General features: G+C 40.1%; 1 protein-coding gene and 1 non-coding gene across 2 annotated transcripts in view; one reads left to right on the forward strand and one right to left on the reverse strand.

Annotated features, from left to right (window-relative positions):
• The window catches only part of Aldh-III (Aldehyde dehydrogenase type III), a gene marked incomplete in the record, with an annotated part of 60,574 nt that overhangs the window by 11,537 nt on the left and 30,053 nt on the right, over positions 1–18,984 (reverse strand). Inside the window, 3 exon segments of the mRNA XM_072301222.1 lie at positions 518–661; positions 4,046–4,095; positions 18,590–18,958. Of these exon segments, the coding sequence (XP_072157323.1) occupies positions 518–661; positions 4,046–4,095; positions 18,590–18,935 (540 nt within the window).
• Positions 16,347–16,463, forward strand: TRNAL-CAA (transfer RNA leucine (anticodon CAA)). The gene is made up of 2 exons: positions 16,347–16,384; positions 16,419–16,463. It is a non-coding gene; the product is annotated as a tRNA-Leu (tRNA).

Here is an 18,984-nt window from a genome sequence, read left to right on the forward strand (position 1 = left end):
AATTCGATGAAAGAATTTTGGTAACAGAAAGCACATAAAAGAAGAAAATGGAGTCAAAAATCATACTTTCATTTCAACTAATATACTTTACAGACTGAAGAGATGTGCACCATTTTTTAAAAAAATTGATGTATCCATAAGTTGTTTTGAGCAAAACTTGTCTCAGGGAATATTTTGTGAAGATATTATGAGTTTCCTTTCCTTAGTGATCAAGTTTGAGGGTACGTAAATCGTTTCATTAGTTTCAATGTAATTTTAACTTCGAATGCAATTCTCATTTTTTTTTCCTCCTACAAATTTCAAAAAAAATCACTTGACTCTTTATCGACAATAACATTTGATCGATCTACGTTTGGCAGAGAGGATGAATTTTTTTGGTTTGTTCCAGATAACACATAATTACTATTGATTATTCTTGTAAAAAAAATAACATGATAGATTCACTTCAAATAGATGAACCTGAAATCCTAAAAGGTGAAGAGCCTTGGGGCCTTAGAGTAAAAATACAGATACATACCTTTCGGAGGTCATTTGCCAAAACCTCACTGATATCAGAAACATTTTCCTCATACAACCGAAGGAGCTGTTTCAATTGTTTGTACCTAAATTCATATGGTTTCGTTTTACCACTCTGAAAAGCTGTCTTCGCTCTTTGGACAATCTGTAGGATGAAAAAAAAATTGATGAAAATGAAATACAACTGAATAACAAGACTGAGCACCATCCATTCTTCAAAATATCCTAGATGTAGGGGAGAAGTAAGAAGGACAGAAGAAGTATGTTCACAGTTCATGCATTGAAAAGGGAGTGCCTTAGCCCCTTGTAAAGTTAAATCTAGCGGCATTCGGCTAATTTAGGTATCCTTTTATTTTGGCCCGAACAGCACAAAGAGCCGTATGCAAAAACGACATTTTTCGCCCCCCCACTAAAACTTATTCAAACTTCGTCTATCAGTTACTAATACTCGAGCGCTTCTCTCCCCAAATTTTCAGACCCCCAAAAAATTTTGGGGGGGCACTAGGGGGGGTGGAAGTCAAAACCTGTGACCCTCGATATCTTTCGAACGAAACAAGATATTGAGGCCCGGTTTGGACGAAAAATCGTCTAAAATTGCATACTTTAAGATTCTAAAGGTCAAAATCCCAAAATTAAATTTTTAACTTAACTTATGTGCTTTTTTTCAGTTTTTGAGGAAAAACAATTTCTTTTAAACAGATTAAACTGAAATTTCACATTTTTTGATTTGAACCAAAACCAGTTTTTTAAATTGTTCGTCTTTTTCCGCATCCAACGAGTGGTCGTACAAGCTGGGGAACCGAACGGTTCCGGAGTTATGATCGATTGAAGTTTCCGCTCAACGCGCGCCGACCGATTTTCGCGCGCAAAAAAGTCGGATTTGACTGTTATTAAATCAGATTTAATGTTCAAACTGAGCAAAATGCATTATTAGGGACCCTTGAGGGTCGCTGAGTCCAGAAATTACAGATACATCCAAAAAATTCACGTTTTTAAAATTACAGCTCCGTAGCGCTATTTTAGAGGCCCACTGAGCGCCGACCGGCCGCTCAGTGGTCCTGTACGGAGCTATAATTTTAAAAACGTGAATTTTTTGGATGTATCTGTAATTTCTGGACTCAGCGACCCTCAAGGGTCCCTAATAATGCATTTTGCTCAGTTTGAACATTAAATCTGATTTAATAACAGTCAAATCCGACTTTTTTGCGCGCGAAAATCGGTCGGCGCGCGTTGAGCGGAAACTTCAATCGATCATAACTCCGGAACCGTTCGGTTCCCCAGCTTGTACGACCACTCGTTGGATGCGGAAAAAGACGAACAATTTAAAAAACTGGTTTTGGTTCAAATCAAAAAATGTGAAATTTCAGTTTAATCTGTTTAAAAGAAATTGTTTTTCCTCAAAAACTGAAAAAAAGCACATTAGTTAAGTTAAAAATTTAATTTTGGGATTTTGACCTTTAGAATCTTAAATTATGCAATTTTAGACGATTTTTCGTCCAAACCGGGCCTCAATATCTTGTTTCGTTCGAAAGATATCGAGGGTCACAGGTTTTGACTTCCACCCCCCCTAGTGCCCCCCCAAAATTTTTTGGGGGTCTGAAAATTTGGGGAGAGAAGCGCTCGAGTATTAGTAACTGATAGACGAAGTTTGAATAAGTTTTAGTGGGGGGGCGAAAAATGTCGTTTTTGCATACGGCTCTTTAAAAAAAAATGGTACATAAGTAGAACAGTGCTTTTCTTAAATTTAAACAATAAATTCAACCATTCTTCAACAAAAAACCAAAAAAAATAAACAATGGAGCTAATCTATTTGTGAGAACATTTTATAAATCAGTGGCTTGAAGTAAAAGGGTTGTACGTCACTATCATTTTTGAAGAAATAGAATATTACTCAATCTCAACATGCTCGGGGGAAGAGGGACTTTGTATACGTGAAAAAATTTAGTATTGATTTATCAAACTGGAGCCCTGAGATGCAAAATCGAAAATTACATCAGCAAAAATAAAGCCAGGAAAACTATAGTACCTACGTGGAATGCTGAATTATGATTTGATATTTTCAGGGGAGTTGGTCACTGACAGAAAGTGATTAATGAGAAATTTCAAAAGTCAGAAACAGAAAATAAAACACTTACGAACTTTCAAAATTCCATGAAATAGCAGGATTCCTATTTGACAAATGACAGCGATTAGTCCCTGGCAGAACCTAATCTAACTAAAGGGAAACGGGTCATATTCTAAACTACAGCCTTAATCTACACAAATAAAAATCTTCAAAAGTTTGTAATTTTTTGGTTTTTCATTTCAGACATCTGAAATTTTACAATTATTTTTCTTTCTCAACAAAGGTCCCACACCCTTAAAAAAAACAAATCAAAATACAGCAGTCCATATACTATAAAACAACCTCAGAGAATTGGGCAGTTTTCTTTGATTTTTGAAATGAAATAATACTCATAAAATCCTTCTACTCTGAGCTGAATTATACCACATAAAGTGAATAAATGCTAACAGTTTCCATTTTTATTGGAGAATACGCAAACAGAATAAAAAAAAAATTTGAATAATAGGGTAGGTGGGGGTAAAAGGCCGCACGGGGAAAAAGGCCGCACCCGACTTTTTTCCCGAAAATTTTTTAGGTTGGCACCGGGACCGTGTCAGTTATGTTGGTAGTGGTGGTGCTGTTGTGTTGACGAAGTTTCGGACCGAACGGACGCGTTCCCTCGAAAATATGAGGAGAGTTGATTTTTCGTGAAAAAAAATCGATTTTTCCAGTTTTATTTTGGTCAATTTCAAGTTTTATAATTGATAGAAAAATTCGGACGAGCTGCAGTTCGAACAATGATAAGGATGGTTTGAATATCCCGCCGTCACTTTTCAGCTAATGGCCTTGTCTTAGAATTTTGAGGTTATGGTTACCTACGTCATCAAATGGGGCAAAAAGCCGCAGGTCCAATGGGGCAAAAGGCCGCATGCGGTCTTCACTAAAATAGCACTAATACTTAATCTATCAACTAATATAACCAATACTAAATCTTTTACTACATATTTTACTAAATATTATTGATAATTACCAAAGATCCTAAAATTTAGGGTAGGTGGAGGCAAAAGGTCACACTTTTCCGTTGCGGCCGTCTGTCAGCCGCCGTATCGCATGGAAATTCTGGAAATGTGGTAAAATATCAACTATAGACCCTTAGGCATGAAATGGCACACTTTCCAGAATTTTGAATGCATTTCCGAAATTTTTACGAACTTTTACGGAAGTGCGGCCTCTTTCCCCATTTTTGGGGCAAAAGGCCGCACTAACGAAATTTTTGAAAAAAATTCATAAAAAATTCGAAAATGCTTTTAAAATTCTGGAAAGTGTGCCATTTTGTGCCTAAGGGTATTTAGCACATATTTTACCACATTCCAGAAATTTTCACGCGATACGGCGGCCTACAGACGGCCGAAACGGAAAAATGCTGCCTTTTACCCCCACCTACCCTAACTGATAAGATAGGTAGGTATGAGAGGAAGGACTTACCCCTCCGAGCGAAGCTATAGTTGTCTCTGTTGAAGACATCGTGATAACTTCTGAAACAAGTAAATAAAAGCAGAGGGTGAGAGAACTAGAAAAATAAGTACACTGGTGGCAATGATCACAAAACCAAGATCGGTAGGTATTAAAAAAATCCACTGCAAAGAAGTGGATATATTTTATACATATCGATCGAAGATAAATATCGTTGCGGCAATGGAATTAAGGAATATGACAGCATAAACTTTTTTCTGATTAACACTAATTGATGGGATCATATGCGCCATGAATACGAAAATAACAGTAACTCAACAGAGTTCGATTTGACTCAATTGAACTTCTCTTCCCTCAATCCCGATTAAAGAGAGTTAAAAACGCGAGATCAGTAATCATCTTAGAGAGGTAAAATGAAAAATTTTGTAACTACAAGAAGCAGTTACAATGGTCAGATAAAATTAAATGACTTCATACTAAAGATTCAGCACGTTGATTTCTTGTTACTCAATCGGAGGCGAAGGGAGAGTCCACTGAGAGATTTCCAACCAAAGCAGTTTGGAATACACAATAAAAGCTCAGCAAGTGATGTTTTATAAATCAACACTGAGACATTCTTGAAATGAGAAAATAAACAAGTTCTTTCTTGACGGATGAACTGTAAACAAAGGAAACATTCAAGACTGCCAAGGCGTCAAGAGAGTGTGCTTGAATCTTTATATTGCTGAGAATATCTAGAGATTGAATACATACTAGAAGAAGCTTTAACAATTACATTTCCCGGAGAGTTTTAGAATAGATAATAAATAGCATATTATGTACCTTAATATGTAAAGAGAAAGTTGAGGATAATGATATGTGGGCAGACAGCAACTCGCTAAATTACATAAATCTCGTGATTTAACGATGTGAGAGGGATAATTAAACCTAAGATTATGATTACTAGTATGGTGAACTATCACATTCCATCAATACAACCATTCGAAATTTTACCGATAATTAATTTAATTGAAGAGGAAGCAAGAAAGGAAACAGACCGAAACACACAGGCACAACGTGATAAGAAAGAATCAACATAAATAAATTCGACCTTGAACTGAACAATGTTGTCAAGTCTCGAGCAGGTGGGCACGCAATGTTGCCATGCAGGCAAACAGAAAACCCAATTTTATTACCTACCTGGGAATCCGGGAAACCTCTCACGTGCATGAAAGTTATTCTACTTTATTTTTTTTATCTATTTACTAATAAAAAATACTTCCTCAATTCTAGGGGAGCGAGAAAGTAAAAATGAAACTCGCAACCGAAACAGTTTGACTTTTCAACGAGTTTTGAGTTATAGTCTCATTCATTGCGTACACTACTTCGTCACCTTCCAGGCAAAGTATCACAAGCGCCATGCGACGTTTAAAAATTTCCGCCGCCATTTTATTTCTTTACTGAGAAATTGTTGGTTGAATCTGTTTGGAAATTTCACTAAATTTTATCGGCAGCACAAAGAAAATTCAGTGAAATTTTCGGACAGCTTCGTTGAACAATTTCTCTGTAAAAAAATATAATGGCGGCGGAAATTTTTAAACGTCGCATGGCGCTTGTGATACTTTGCCTGGAAGGTGACGACTTGTTAATGAAGTCACGTAATCTTCATTCGTAGATGAGATGCTCAAGAATTCTTCAGTGCCCAGTGCGTGCCTACATATACCTACACCAATTTTTTTAGAAATAACCGCGCACATTCCGCAAAAAATTATTGACCTGTTATTTTACACGTCCCTGGTAAAAATTGGCAGTAGAATCTGTGTTCCAAAATACCATAGACCTACAGCCGGCTGTAAGATTTTCAATAGCTCCTATAAGCCGGCAACACAATTTCTTACAGCCTTTTATAGCCGATGGCGATTAAGCAACAGCCTGGCGATACAGTGTATGCTAAACGTTAGTAATTAGACTTAGTGAGTTTTTGGACTACCGCTCTCTTTTTGGGCCGTAGTATCTTGATTTATTTTGCAAGTAAAGCTCCGTACTTTTGAAGGATGCCTGCCACTCCTAATATGTTGGAGCGCCTTCAATTTCGTATGATACTGTGCAATACCTCTGGTGTGAAATAGTTGCTACAAGCGCCGTGGTACGCGGCGGCGCGGCGGGCGGGCAGCCAGCGCGAGACGCGCATTGGCGCCTACAAACCTAACAGGGATACTTCACGCATTGCGTAATGCGTGAAGTATCCCTGTTAGGTTTGTAGGCGCGAGTGCGCCGCCGCTCCGCTTTGTGTTAGGCTCTAATATTTGATCTCGTGGAGTCAGCGTTTTTAAACTCATGACTTTGAAATGTTTGCACACTCTGTATGGATTATTCTCATTTTAGTTGATGAAAAAAAATATGTAGTAAAGGAAAATATAATGTGCGTTTTGTAAATATTAAGGTGATTCCGTACAAACTTAAGGATTTACAAAGCACACGAATTTCTACACAATTTCTATAGCCTTTTATAGCCGATGGCGAAAATTATAAATATTTTTCTTTGAAATTTCAGACACTTCAGAACAAATTATTAACAAAATTATCTGAGATATTGGCAGAAAAATATTCAAAAATGTTGCTGCTTTCTGATTTGCCAGAGAAAATTTGGCAACGCCTGAGGGCTCATACGCGTTTTTCCGCAGCACGGTAGAATAATACATTTTCATGATTTTTTTTTTTTTTTTTTTTATCTCTGATACTTTTCCTGTACATCTCACTGAGCATTAATCCAAGTTTTTTTTAATAAATTTATTTATAACGCGATTTATCTCTTAAGATATGTGTAAATTTTGCAAGGAAGGGTGCATCAACTTTTCTTGATTTCATGGAAAGGTCCATTACAGCTTCTTGCAAATTTCGGCGATCAAGGAGTAACTTTGAAACGTGCAGGAAAAATCTAAGTACCTACTTTGAGGCGTACACCTGGCAACATATCACCAAATCCTCTCAAGCTCGCTTATGAGGCCGAAGAATTTTTCGTCGGCGCACGTATAATTAAGTTTTGACGATTTGAGTGGCGACTTAGACGCCAGCAGCAAGGCCACACGACTGCAGCTCTAAGAAAAAACCGCGTATTTATGAACGGTTTTCGTTAGATTTACGCGATTTTCACCTGACAGGCCAGTTCTAGCGACGAACTTCTGGAAAGACACTGACCGTGTCATTTGAATCGTGCTCTTACTGGTTGCATTTTTCTCGTTACGTTGCCGCGTTTATAAGCACCAGGTAAAAAACCGCATTGCGACGTTGAAACTCCGCGACTTCGTATCTCTGTCTTGCCAAGGAAAAACGCCGTACGAACATTCGGGAGCTGCCAAACTTTCCTGGATAAAACAGGTATTTTTGAGGAAAATGATGCATATTTTCCCTTGACATTTTTGGATAATTAGGATTAAATTGCGTACGAAATTGTCCGAAAATTTGGAAGGAAAATATTTACATATTATCTTGAAAATTCGTATTTTATTTGACGAAATTTGGCAACGCCTGAAGGTTCATACGGCGTTTTTCCTTGGCACGGCGGATCTCGTTTGCGATGTTTAACAATCTCCGCTCCTGGTGTTTCCATTCCCCTAGGAACGGACTGGCTTCGAGAAAGTTGGGAGGCGATTTTGATTTCGGGCCCCCTTTGCTGTTTGGGGACCACTTTAATAGGGTGAGAGTCTGGGAGATCCCCCCCCCCCCCAGAAGGAGAGGGGGTGTGATGGCCCTCTCGTGGGAAATGCAACAAAAGTATCTCCTTCCAAACGCGATCTTAAGAATTTTTGAAGTCGATTTCTTAAATATTTTAGCTTTAAAACAATGCGTTTTCGACGGAATTTTCAGTGGGAATAATTTCGGAGATTAGGTACCCCTAGAACTCGATTTTAAGTTGAGTTAGGTTACGGGGCCGGTACATACGAGCTTTAGATATGGGTCTACAAATACATCCTAAAAAAAGAAAAAAATCGAGTGTTATAACTCAGTTGAAAATGGAAGAAACGTATGCGGGCCTCGTTTTCAATTTTTCTCCTGAATCTGAGCGACATCTCACAAGCAGCGTAGTCCGGAGCATTGCGACTTGCGAGTTCACGCCTCGCGCCTTCGCGCCTTCAATTTTTCCGACGCAACACGGGCATCCATCGAGTACGAATAGTTGTATCTCTGCGCCGTCATCAACGCGCGTCCTCTCCCTTCGTCTATTTTCATTTTCCATCTTGTGTTGGTACCGTTTGTCATACGTGTAGTGGTGCTTCAAAGGATATGTAAGCAACGCAGCCGAAGATAGGAAAGGCGTAATCCGGCCTCGTCCTCATAGTCACAATAAAGGTGTCAGTTATGTTTAATCATCGAAAAAAGAAGAAGGCAAATATATGAGACTACTTCTTTCAAACCTCGAGTAAGTAATCACTCGTATGAAATACCTCGCTTAGTCGATAAAAATTTTACTCAGAATTTGTAAGAATTGTTAAAATTTCCTTTCTCCCTCGCTAATTTTCTCAACTTTTCGCACAAGGAAACTTGTTATCGGTCACGAGGACAAAGTAACAAAATCGTGAGTTTATGCTAAAAAGGAAAACGCATGTACGCAAGATTGCCAGATTACTGGATAAAATTCGAATATTTAACACGGTTTTAAATGGAGGAAATAGCTGCTTCATCAGCAAAATCTGGCAACACTGTGCATACGCCTCCACTCTCCACCCTTTACGAGGGGGTTTCCCCGTGGCCTCAGCGCAGCGCAACGGACGAACCGACCTCCGACAAGACTCCCGGATAGCACAATTAAATTTATTATTACTTTTATGATATGTTTCCGAAGCACTCGCGAGAAACTGGTTTCTCAAGATCAAGGCTTAAGTCATAGCGAACGACCTTTACGAAAACGAGTCGATGCATACCTAGGTGACCGAAACAGACTAAGGAAAACGCCGTATGAGCCTTCAGGCACTACCAAATTTCCTTTGACGACTCACGAATTTTCGGGAATATTTATAAACATTTTTCCTCCGATTTTTCAGAGAATTTCGTTCGTAGTTTTATCAAAATAGTCCAAAAAATTCAAGGAAAAGAAATTCATTATTTTCTTCGAAAATGAATATTTTCTGAGAGGAAATTTGGCAACATTCGAATGCTCATGTGGCGTTTTTCTTCAGGACGGCAGACCAGGTGCCCGACTTTTGGAACAAGTCGCCGCATATCGTACCGTGCCATAAATTTAGACGTCTATGTAGAATAGTCCTAGATCCGCGCTTTATGAGAGAAAAATCAAAGCCAGAAGTAGGTATAAAAAAATTCAAATTAGAGGCGCAAAATTTTGGGTCACCAATTGCTTGATGCCTACCTATTTCTGACTTTGTTTTGTCCGTCGGGTGTGAAACCGTTCATCGTCTTTAGTTTATTTTACTTCATCATTTTGACCTCTCAAAGTTATGTATGAGCCTCCGACATCAGTTTCTTCTTCCATAAAGGGATGCTTGCATAAAGTCGAATGTTAAAGAGCAACACGTCTGGATCTCCAGTTGAAGAATACTTTGGATGTAGAGAAAATTGATTTTACCTAAGTTTCACGATGTCTTTTAAGGTTCGATTATAATATCAATGGGTAAAATTATAGTAGTCACAAAGTTGTATCGGGAAAATGGAGTGATTTTCTCTTGAGCCTTACAGTAAAAATTTAAATCTAATTTGACTACTAAATACTACCTTCAATGTGAGAACTGGGTCAAAGTGGACTCCGGGCCCGAATCAGTTAGTTTGACCTGGTCAGGGCGGAGGTAATGACTCTAGTTTGTGTCAATATTTTATCCAGTTCCCAAATTGAAGATATCCTGGGTAAAGTATATTTTTTACAGTATGTATTTAGACATAGCTGGCGATGATTAAATAACACGTGTGTATATCGATTTGCGACATTGCCGATTTCTTGTCTAATTTCGTTTGTTCGTTTTTTTTAAAAAATAAACCGATAAGTTTTATTCCTGGAAATTGTTAACGATCTCCACTCAATCTGGATGAAATACTCCTAAAACTTTTAAGCAATAATATCCTTTTGTAAATTTTCAATAACCACAAAAAATGACACCGCAGAACTTATTACACTTGCGTCACTCCGAAAAAAAAATTCCATCCATGTTTTACTCTAGCTATTTCTCGAAATAACCCCTGGTTGTCATCTCTTGAACGCTTACCTACACTGATTTTATTTTCATGAACTGAAATATAGGTGCAAATTCTGGATTTCTGGATGCGATTTATAGCAAATTATCGGGTTTCGGGTCCAATGTGTCATCAATTAATTGGAGGAATTTAACAAAAATAAGCCTCTTGTGTTTTCCTCTCGTGTTTTTTTCTCTCTTTTTTTCAAAGAGAATCAATCAATTTATGACGCATTGAACATATCTGTGAATTTCCCTTGAATTACGGAAAATACACTCACAAAATTTCCAGCCAGAATGTCGCTTCGTTTTCATTCGTTTTGGTGCAAGTAAAACTCACAAGATAATCATCCGTGTATGAGAGTGATTTCGTTCTGATTCGTTTAATTAGTCACTTTATGAAATATGTTATGCGTCGATAAAAGTTTGTAAAAAAAAACACTCATCCCACTTTAACTTTATATCGGCGGACCAAATATTTTATCTCTCACCTGGTGATAACACACATGAAAGGAGAAGATGGGGGAGGGGGGGGGGGGTGTATTCATATTTCATAGCCACCGAAGTGGTATCAGAAACTGGGCACGGAACTAGCGACGGCGCACAGAGGACCGAGTCAATTAGAGAGGTCGGACACGGAATTTTTGACTAAGACTGCAAATTTTTATGTTTATTTTGTCACATTTTAAAGTATAAGGGGTGCTTCTGAAAGAAAATTTCACCCTCGCCACTTTCAGAACCTCAAAGGTTTGTATAAACGGAGTTATGGGCATTAACATTTTCCAAATTTTGTCCGACCTCTCCGGTTGACTCGAATCATCGGCGGATCCAGCAATTTGGCAACACCGGATTTCCTCCATTTAAACCTATGGAAATGTATCGATTCTTGTAGGGGCCAGGTGCTCCGACAAGAATCGATTATTTAGCATAGGTTTAAATGGAGGAAATTCGGTGTTGCCAAATTGCTGGATCCGCCTCTGGTGACTCGATCCACTGTGCGGCGAATGACGGTGTGATATGCTAATTACGCGGCTAGCGACTCGCTAATTAGCCATTAATCGAGCCAGAGACCGCCACAATCGAAGACCCACATTACAAGTTCACAGTGACACTTACCAAAATCAACCGGGAGGAATCGCGGGGTCTCGGGAACTTTGGAATGTTCACACACACACCCACACACACGCGCGAAAAACGGAGCAATCAGAAGCGGCACTCACACTCAGACACGGAACTATCAACGCGTTTCTGGATGGGATCGATGGACTCGAACTCGATTCGTGACGACACTTGGCGCACTGGATCAGCTACTGATGCACCGGGTGCAGCTATCGGAATAGACCCGGAAGATGAGGAAACGCTAGGTTCGGACGCGAAACAAAAGTAAAAGCTCCGGCGACGGACCGGTGCCGCGGCAGACGAAGAGGAAATAATAAAAAACGGCATTATGCATGATAATAGTCGGTGCGGTTTAGAATTCACGCAAAGATCGCGACCTTGAGTCGATCGCCGTTGTCAGGTGAGGCGCTCGCCGAAAAAAAAAAATACGCCGTGAATGTATATGTTTACCGCGGAAAAGGTGAGCGGGGGGGGGGGGGGGATAAGTGATCGAAATTGACTGAGCTGGTGGCAAAATTGCCAGGTTAGAAGGAGGCGAGGAACGCCGTATGAGCCTTTCAATCGTCGCAAAATTTCATTTGATAAAACGCGAATTTCCTGGTACACTTATGAATATGTTCCCTCCAATTTTTCAGATAATTTTGTTGTCAATGAAAAATATCCGTATCTTTCCTCGAAAATAAGCATTTTATTGAAGGCAATCTGGCAACTCTCGAATGTTCATGCGGCGTTCTTCTTTAGCTCGGCCGAAGACTGTGTTTACATTCGTACATCTAAAGTTTCCGGCCGAAGTATCACAAGCGCCGTGCGGCGTTTCGAGATTTCGGCCGCCATTTCGTACTTTTTTGCGGAGAAATTGTTGGTTGAATCTGTTTGGAAATTTTCTCCGAATTTTATCGGCAGCACAAAGAAAGGTCAGGGAAATTTTCGGACAACTTCGTTGAACAATTTCTCTGGAAAAAAATAAAATGGTTTGGGAAAACTTCGTTTTATCGGGACACCCGCTTAATCGGGACAAAACCGCCCGGGACGGATGTGTCCCAATTAAGCGGGGCCGACTGTGATACCGTTCATTTGATGAGTGAAAATTCGAGGCGTGGTAAGCGCCGCCATTGAGTATTGCTAAAATTGCGCATGGTTTCCCGCGCTAGGAGGGAGATACTAAATGCATTCGCGCCTTGGGGGCTTTTCACGCGGACTTTCCCTTAATTTTGTCTCCCTTTTTTTCGGAATTTTGTACGATTAAAATTGCTTTTCTTGCACTCTTGACCAGAATACATAATCCGTCGATGAGCTAAAACTGCACCAAAGGCCACTCAGTAGCAAAAGAACGGACTTAAATGCGGTCACGATTCATCCTGAGTAGATATTTAACTACGTCAATTTGTCCGAATAAAATTCGGTCTCCAGGGCTGAATATGGTAAGACAAGGTGGATCTCCTTGAATATATTAACCCTTAGATGCGAAAACTGGGTCAAATTGACACGAGGCTTCCTGAAAACTCGTGCGTTGAGCGGGTTGTAATGGCAGCTTTTGCTTTAGATATAGGTCGACAAATGTATCCTAACAAAAGAATCAGACATCAAATTGAAAAAGGAAGAAGAAAAAATTTGAGTGTCAATGCAGCCGAAGATAAGAGAAACGTATTCGGGCCTCGTTTTTTAACTTTTGTCCCGAATCCAAGCGACACCTCACCATCAGTGCAGCGCGGAGAATTGCGAGTTCATGTCTCGCGCCATCGCGCCTTCAATTTTGCCGACGCAACACGGACATCCATCAAGCACGAATAGTTGTATCTCTGCGCCGTCATCAAAACGCGTCCTTTCCCTCGCTCTATTTTAATGTTGTGTTGATTCCGTTTGATTGTCTTGTTTGCAGTGGTGATTCAAAGGCTACGTGAGCGGCACAGCCAACCACGAGAGACGTAATAGGGGCTCGTTTTGTAACTTATCCTAAAAAACTGAAGGTGAATTTTAAGTAGACTATATCTATCGATTATCAGGAAAGAATATAAAACTCCTCCTGCACGACAAGCGTTGAAAAGATACTCTTTTGTGATTCTCTGGCAAGAGAAATTCGATGGTTTCATTTTTTAATCACCCAAACATTTGAATACAAAACGCGGTTCTCAAAAAGCTTGATATTTTATACCTAGAACTAAATGATAACTGATTGTCTGCGCGGTATGAAACTACGATTCAACTCAATTTTGCTATAACGATGATAATGGATACTAGTTTTGATTTATTTTCAGTGAGCTTTAGTAGGCATTTTGTGCATGTTCAGAAATTATCCATGGAAATTGCAACTTCAAATTTTAGTCCTAAAGAAAAAACATTAAAAAAACCAAGTAATCCAGCGATAAGACAAAAAAACGAACCAAGCAGAAACTTTTTAAAGTATTACAGATTATTCTTCACAAACGAGGAAAAATCTGAAGAGATCCCGAGACAAACGTGAACATTTCTTAGTAAAACAATCAAAAGTGGTTAGGGCATCTACAACGTCATAATCCGAGATACGTCCTTTTAGCCTCATCACCAACGGTGTATGTACGAAAGTAATACACATAGCTTCCGTGAGCTAGAAATTGGTTTCTATTCCAAACGACGCAGCCGAAGTGAAAACTTGCTTTGATTTATCTGGGCTATGCACAACTGCATATTAGAATGAAAACTCACGAATTGCTCTATGGATCCATAATTACAGGTGTGCTGTGTTTGTCTGACGTCACACTCACTAATTAGCGAGTCACGAGTTTATCTATTATGGAAGTATCAAATTTAAATAATGATCCAAAGATAAACCGATGGATTCCTTCTCTGACAGTAAGGTGGTATCGTGAATTTTTGAAGGCAAACCAGAGCTCAATTATTTGGTTCTCTTTTCGTATTTTCCTTGATGGCATTTGGTATTTTTCCCCCTCTATTTATTTTATTTTTTACCCACTTGTTTAGGCCATACAGTATTTTTTTTCCTGACCGAATACATTATTTGAAACATGTTTTAGTCGAATAAAATTCTCTGAGATCATTTCACATATTTTTCTCTTTCTCGCTTTCCCCTTTCTTCCCTCGCCACCTCCTCTCTCCCTATCTTTTTTCTCGAACGATTGAACGGCAGATTGTGAGGTTAAAAATCGACACATGCGTTCATATAGCATATTTTACCTGAGATAACAAGGAGCTAAACCTCTCAATTTTTTCTTCATTAAAATCTAAAATAATTTTTCCCTCTTTTTTTATTTTTATTGGTAGCTCCGTGCTTTATTTTTGCAACAATAAAATCAGTCAAATACTAAAGTTTATCCACAAAATTGGAAACAGGTATTGATCAGTGCGGCTGTCCGAGGTTAAAACTATTACTGCAAATAAAATACAACAAGGAGTTTACACTGGTTAGAGTCAGTTACAGAGCGGCAACGCCGGACTGTTCAAATAAGAGGGAAATCTGTTTTTTATAATGGTCTGATAATATTCCACACGCGGGCGTCTGGCGTTTCTTTTTCCTGGGGCGTAACCTTTCATGGTTATCTTAAATCCAAAATTAAGCCAGTCGTACGAATACTGAAGCATTTTAAAACTTCAAACACGATGTCTAAGAGTACCATTCCGAATTTTCACTGTGCGTATTATCACTTGCATTAAAAGCCCACTTGCTAATACTCATTTATGATTCATTATTGAGCACGAGAATGATGGTCGTTTTAGAACACAGTGTAGTTATCCTGTTTGAAAAAATAATTTTCCTCGCGCCGCGCCCCCACAAAGACTAATATGAAGTGAAAAATTAATCCTTCTCAGGAGGAAAAATTCCTAAAATTATCGCCTTGGATAGCATTGATTGAGCTGGCAGCGTAACGCCTTATTGACGCTTAAGTGACGCGGTGATTAGCTGTAAGACAAATAGTGTTGAGCGTAATTGAAGGCGCTCGTTTTGATGCGTGACTTACAATGTATGTTAAGCACTTTACAGTACGTCAGTGCATACATACAGCACAGTCCATGATGATGGTATTTACTCCCTTCTCCTCTGCCTCCGCAATCTTTCTCCTTCCCTCGTCCTACGAACCTCTGAGAGACCCGTCCCGTGATATAAATTCCAAGCGTATACTCTAGAGGTCGGCTCTGGAAACCGATTTACTTCTGACTCATGCATGATAGCATGACTAGTACTCAGACGGGTTCCCAGACTCAATCTCTGCAGTGACATTTCGCATCGAGACTCTATCGATCTACTTGGCGCATTTCCCTTGGGCGTAAGTAGATATCTGATCTGAGATAATGTGCCTACGTTTAATTTCTCAGCTCTATCTAGGATCTTGTGGATTATTTTGCAAAAAATAAGCACATACTTTGACATTCGTTGTTGAATCATCACTTCTTCGATATAGACTTTTATGGACAACATGACTGCGTTTTTGAAATATCAACATATTTAAGTAACCCAAAATTCGGTGGGGGGGGGGGGGGGGGGGCGGTAGCAAAATTTCAAAAAAATCAAAAAAAAAAAAAACACCCTAGAATTTACTATATTTGTTGGTCAAAAAGGTTGGGTAGGGATTCCCTCACCCGGCCCCTCCCCTAATTACACTCTTTGATATGATTATTCGTCCAAAACCACGGATTTATCCAGTGGCAAGTAATAGATATGTGCCAGTTTGTAGATGTTCATCCAATAGTTTACTTCTCCATAAATTCTTTTTTACTACACAGATCAGACAAAAAAAAAAAAAAAAATGAAGTGGGGCTCAGACCTTTTTTGACCCTCCGCAATATCTCCGAAATGGATTAAAAAGTGCATTTGAAATGCAAAGAAGAGAGAGAGGAGAGGGGTCAGAGGAAGGAGGAAAAACTCGCACTGCAGTGTGCTCTACGCACTGCTCGCCGATAACCTGAGATTAAATCCACGGCAGTCGGGTGTATTCATTATGTGCATTTTATAGATAAAAAATTAAAAATTAATTAATTCACACCCGATATTTCTACGCGTACAATGTAGACATGAAACACTATTATCGTCGATGCACTGACATGTCAGGATGGCCGAGCGGTCTAAGGCGCCAGACTCAAGACCCTGTCTTGTCTGTTTCCAACAGATGCGAGCGTTCTGGTCCTCTATGAGGGCGTGGGTTCGAATCCCACTTCTGACAGAAAATTTTTAGGAGCTATTTCTACGAACACAGTTTGATTAAGAGATGCCTAAATGGGTGTAAGTGTTCTTACGTCTAAAAAAGTAACGGTAAATTGTCCATATTAGATAGAAAATTACCAATCTCGGGCCAAAAGTTCATTAGACTCGGACTCTCGTATTCTCGACTGTTTCAATCTTACTAGAATCCAACGTAAAAATCATATCAGTGAAAGGTAACTGAACCCATCACTCCAAAAATATTCTTCAGAATTTATTGAAAATAAGAAAGTCTCTCTCTTGCTCCCCCCCCGTCTCCCCCCTCCCCCACCTGAGCTTATTGCTGGGCGTTGCTCACTAGATTTAAGCTGTTCAAAGTCATGTATAACGCCGTGAAGATGATCTTCCGAGGATTGCACTGCTCCGTGCAGACATTATTAGTGTTATACGTCACGGGAAAGCGATATATATATCGATTTTTCCTCATTAGTGTCATTGAAAGAGGTTATATGTCTTATAATTTTGATCCAATTCGATATAATGAAGAATTCCTATATGGTGAAGTTAGCCTTAGCGTCTGAAACTATAGGAGCGTGTCCACACACGGTTTGAGGAATGCCCATACGAAGGATTGAGACCATTCGTTTTGCCTTCAAAAGCATCCGCCGCAACTTGACGTACGCAAATTAATTCGCTGAGGTTTTGGGACTCAGCACGATACGCTCAATATCTACAACGTCGCAAGCCTAGATACGTGTTTTGCCAACTTTCACCATTCGTTACACAGCACACTAGGGTAGGTCACTAAATTGACGTAGAGGCCCGGAAATGTGGGTCCTCTTGGGTAATCTAGAGTACCATATACGAGAGAGTATTTGCCATCTCAGTATTTTTACTACAAAAAAAGTATGCCGCTCTCTGATTGGTCGGCTATCATGGAGCCCCAAAATTGCACCAATGTAAACAAACCCCACCCCCTTCCGCTCCTAGTATGGCCCAATGGAAACAAACAAGATGGCGAAAAAGTTCACAAAGATCTAGACGTGATTTTGGGTGTGATAGACATTTTTTTATATCCAACTTCTGAATTGAGTTCGGATCGAACTACGATGAATATTTTTCCCGGAAATTAAGCTTTGAGTGTGATTATCGTTCATTTCTCAGCCGAGAATACGTGTGCCTCTGGGTCGGGTTTGTTCACATTGGGCCAACTTTGGAGCTCCATGACGGCTTAAAACTGATGAACCAATCAAGAGTGCGGCAGAGAGATGACAATCTCTCCTGTATACAGGTACTCTAGGGTAATCGACCCCCGAACCTAATCTGCGGGCTGATCATTGAAATTGATAGACAAAGCCATACACAAAAAAGACAAGAAGGATATGGAGGAATCCTCTTGGTGGAAGCGGGTGGTTGATATAGACAAAGGACGTAGGTAATAGATTAACTAATGGCAACCCATGAGAGACCATCATTCACCCCCTTAGTCTATGATTGCCATCCATGTCAACCAATAGGATCGCTCTATACTCCCTATGTATTCTTCCACGGAAAAAAAGAGATATAGGGGTTCAGTCCCAACTGTTGGATGATATGGACATTTCCAATTAATTGTGGTAATACCCCGAATAATAGTGGTAGTATCCCGATAAATTAGGTTACTAACCCAAATGTTGCGGCACTACCCCAGCTTGAGTTGCGATACTACCAAAATTAATTAGAAATGTCCATATCATCCAACAAATTGAGGTAGTACCACGCTTTTTTTCCATGTTGTCTGTAAATTTCAATAATCGGCCCGCTGAAGGTTTCAAAGCCCCCCGGAGCTTCACTGATGGCATAGAGAAAAAAAAGGAGGTACATTTCGGGCATCTTGGAATTTTTTTGATTTTTTTAGGTCGGCACAGCGACGTTTATCATCGATTTTCTTGGAAATGGTGTAATTTATGGGAAAAAGTCATTCTATAAAAGTGCTTGAAATTATATAATGAGTTGATTTAAGTAAAAAAAATCGGACATTATGGTCCGTTTTTCATATTTCGAATTCCGGGTTTCGCTGGCCAGGTAGTACCGACCTACGTCACTTTTTTTCCTCTATGTACTGATGGGATAAAAGGGGGGTGCTGAACTTATGAATTTGACAAGTACCTGTGGAATTGGAGGTGGCCAGCGTGGCCGTAGAGGTGTCCTCGGAGGGGAGCGGGTAATCCTCTTGGCGGGGATCCCGCGGCGGAGCGACGCAGACCTCGAGGAGGGTCGGCTCGGGGTTGGGGTTGGCTTTGGGCTCGGCGGAGGAGGTGACGAGGTCCGGCTGGACGACGTGGACGGAGGCGAGCTCCGCGGGGGCGGGGGCGCCCGGGAGGGGCGGCAGCTGGACGATGTGTGCGTGGGCGTCTAGCAGCTCATGGCGGCTCGAGTCCGAGTCGGTGCGACTGTGGCTGTCCGGATAGTCGTGCGTGTCCTCCGTCGCCAGGCTCAGGGTCTCCGTTTTCATGTCAGCAGGACTCCCCACACGACCTGCCAGCAGGGAGAGAAAGCCTTAA

This window comes from Bemisia tabaci, chromosome 6, assembly GCF_918797505.1.
Source record: "Bemisia tabaci chromosome 6, PGI_BMITA_v3".
Classification (NCBI taxonomy): Eukaryota; Metazoa; Arthropoda; class Insecta; order Hemiptera; family Aleyrodidae; genus Bemisia; species Bemisia tabaci.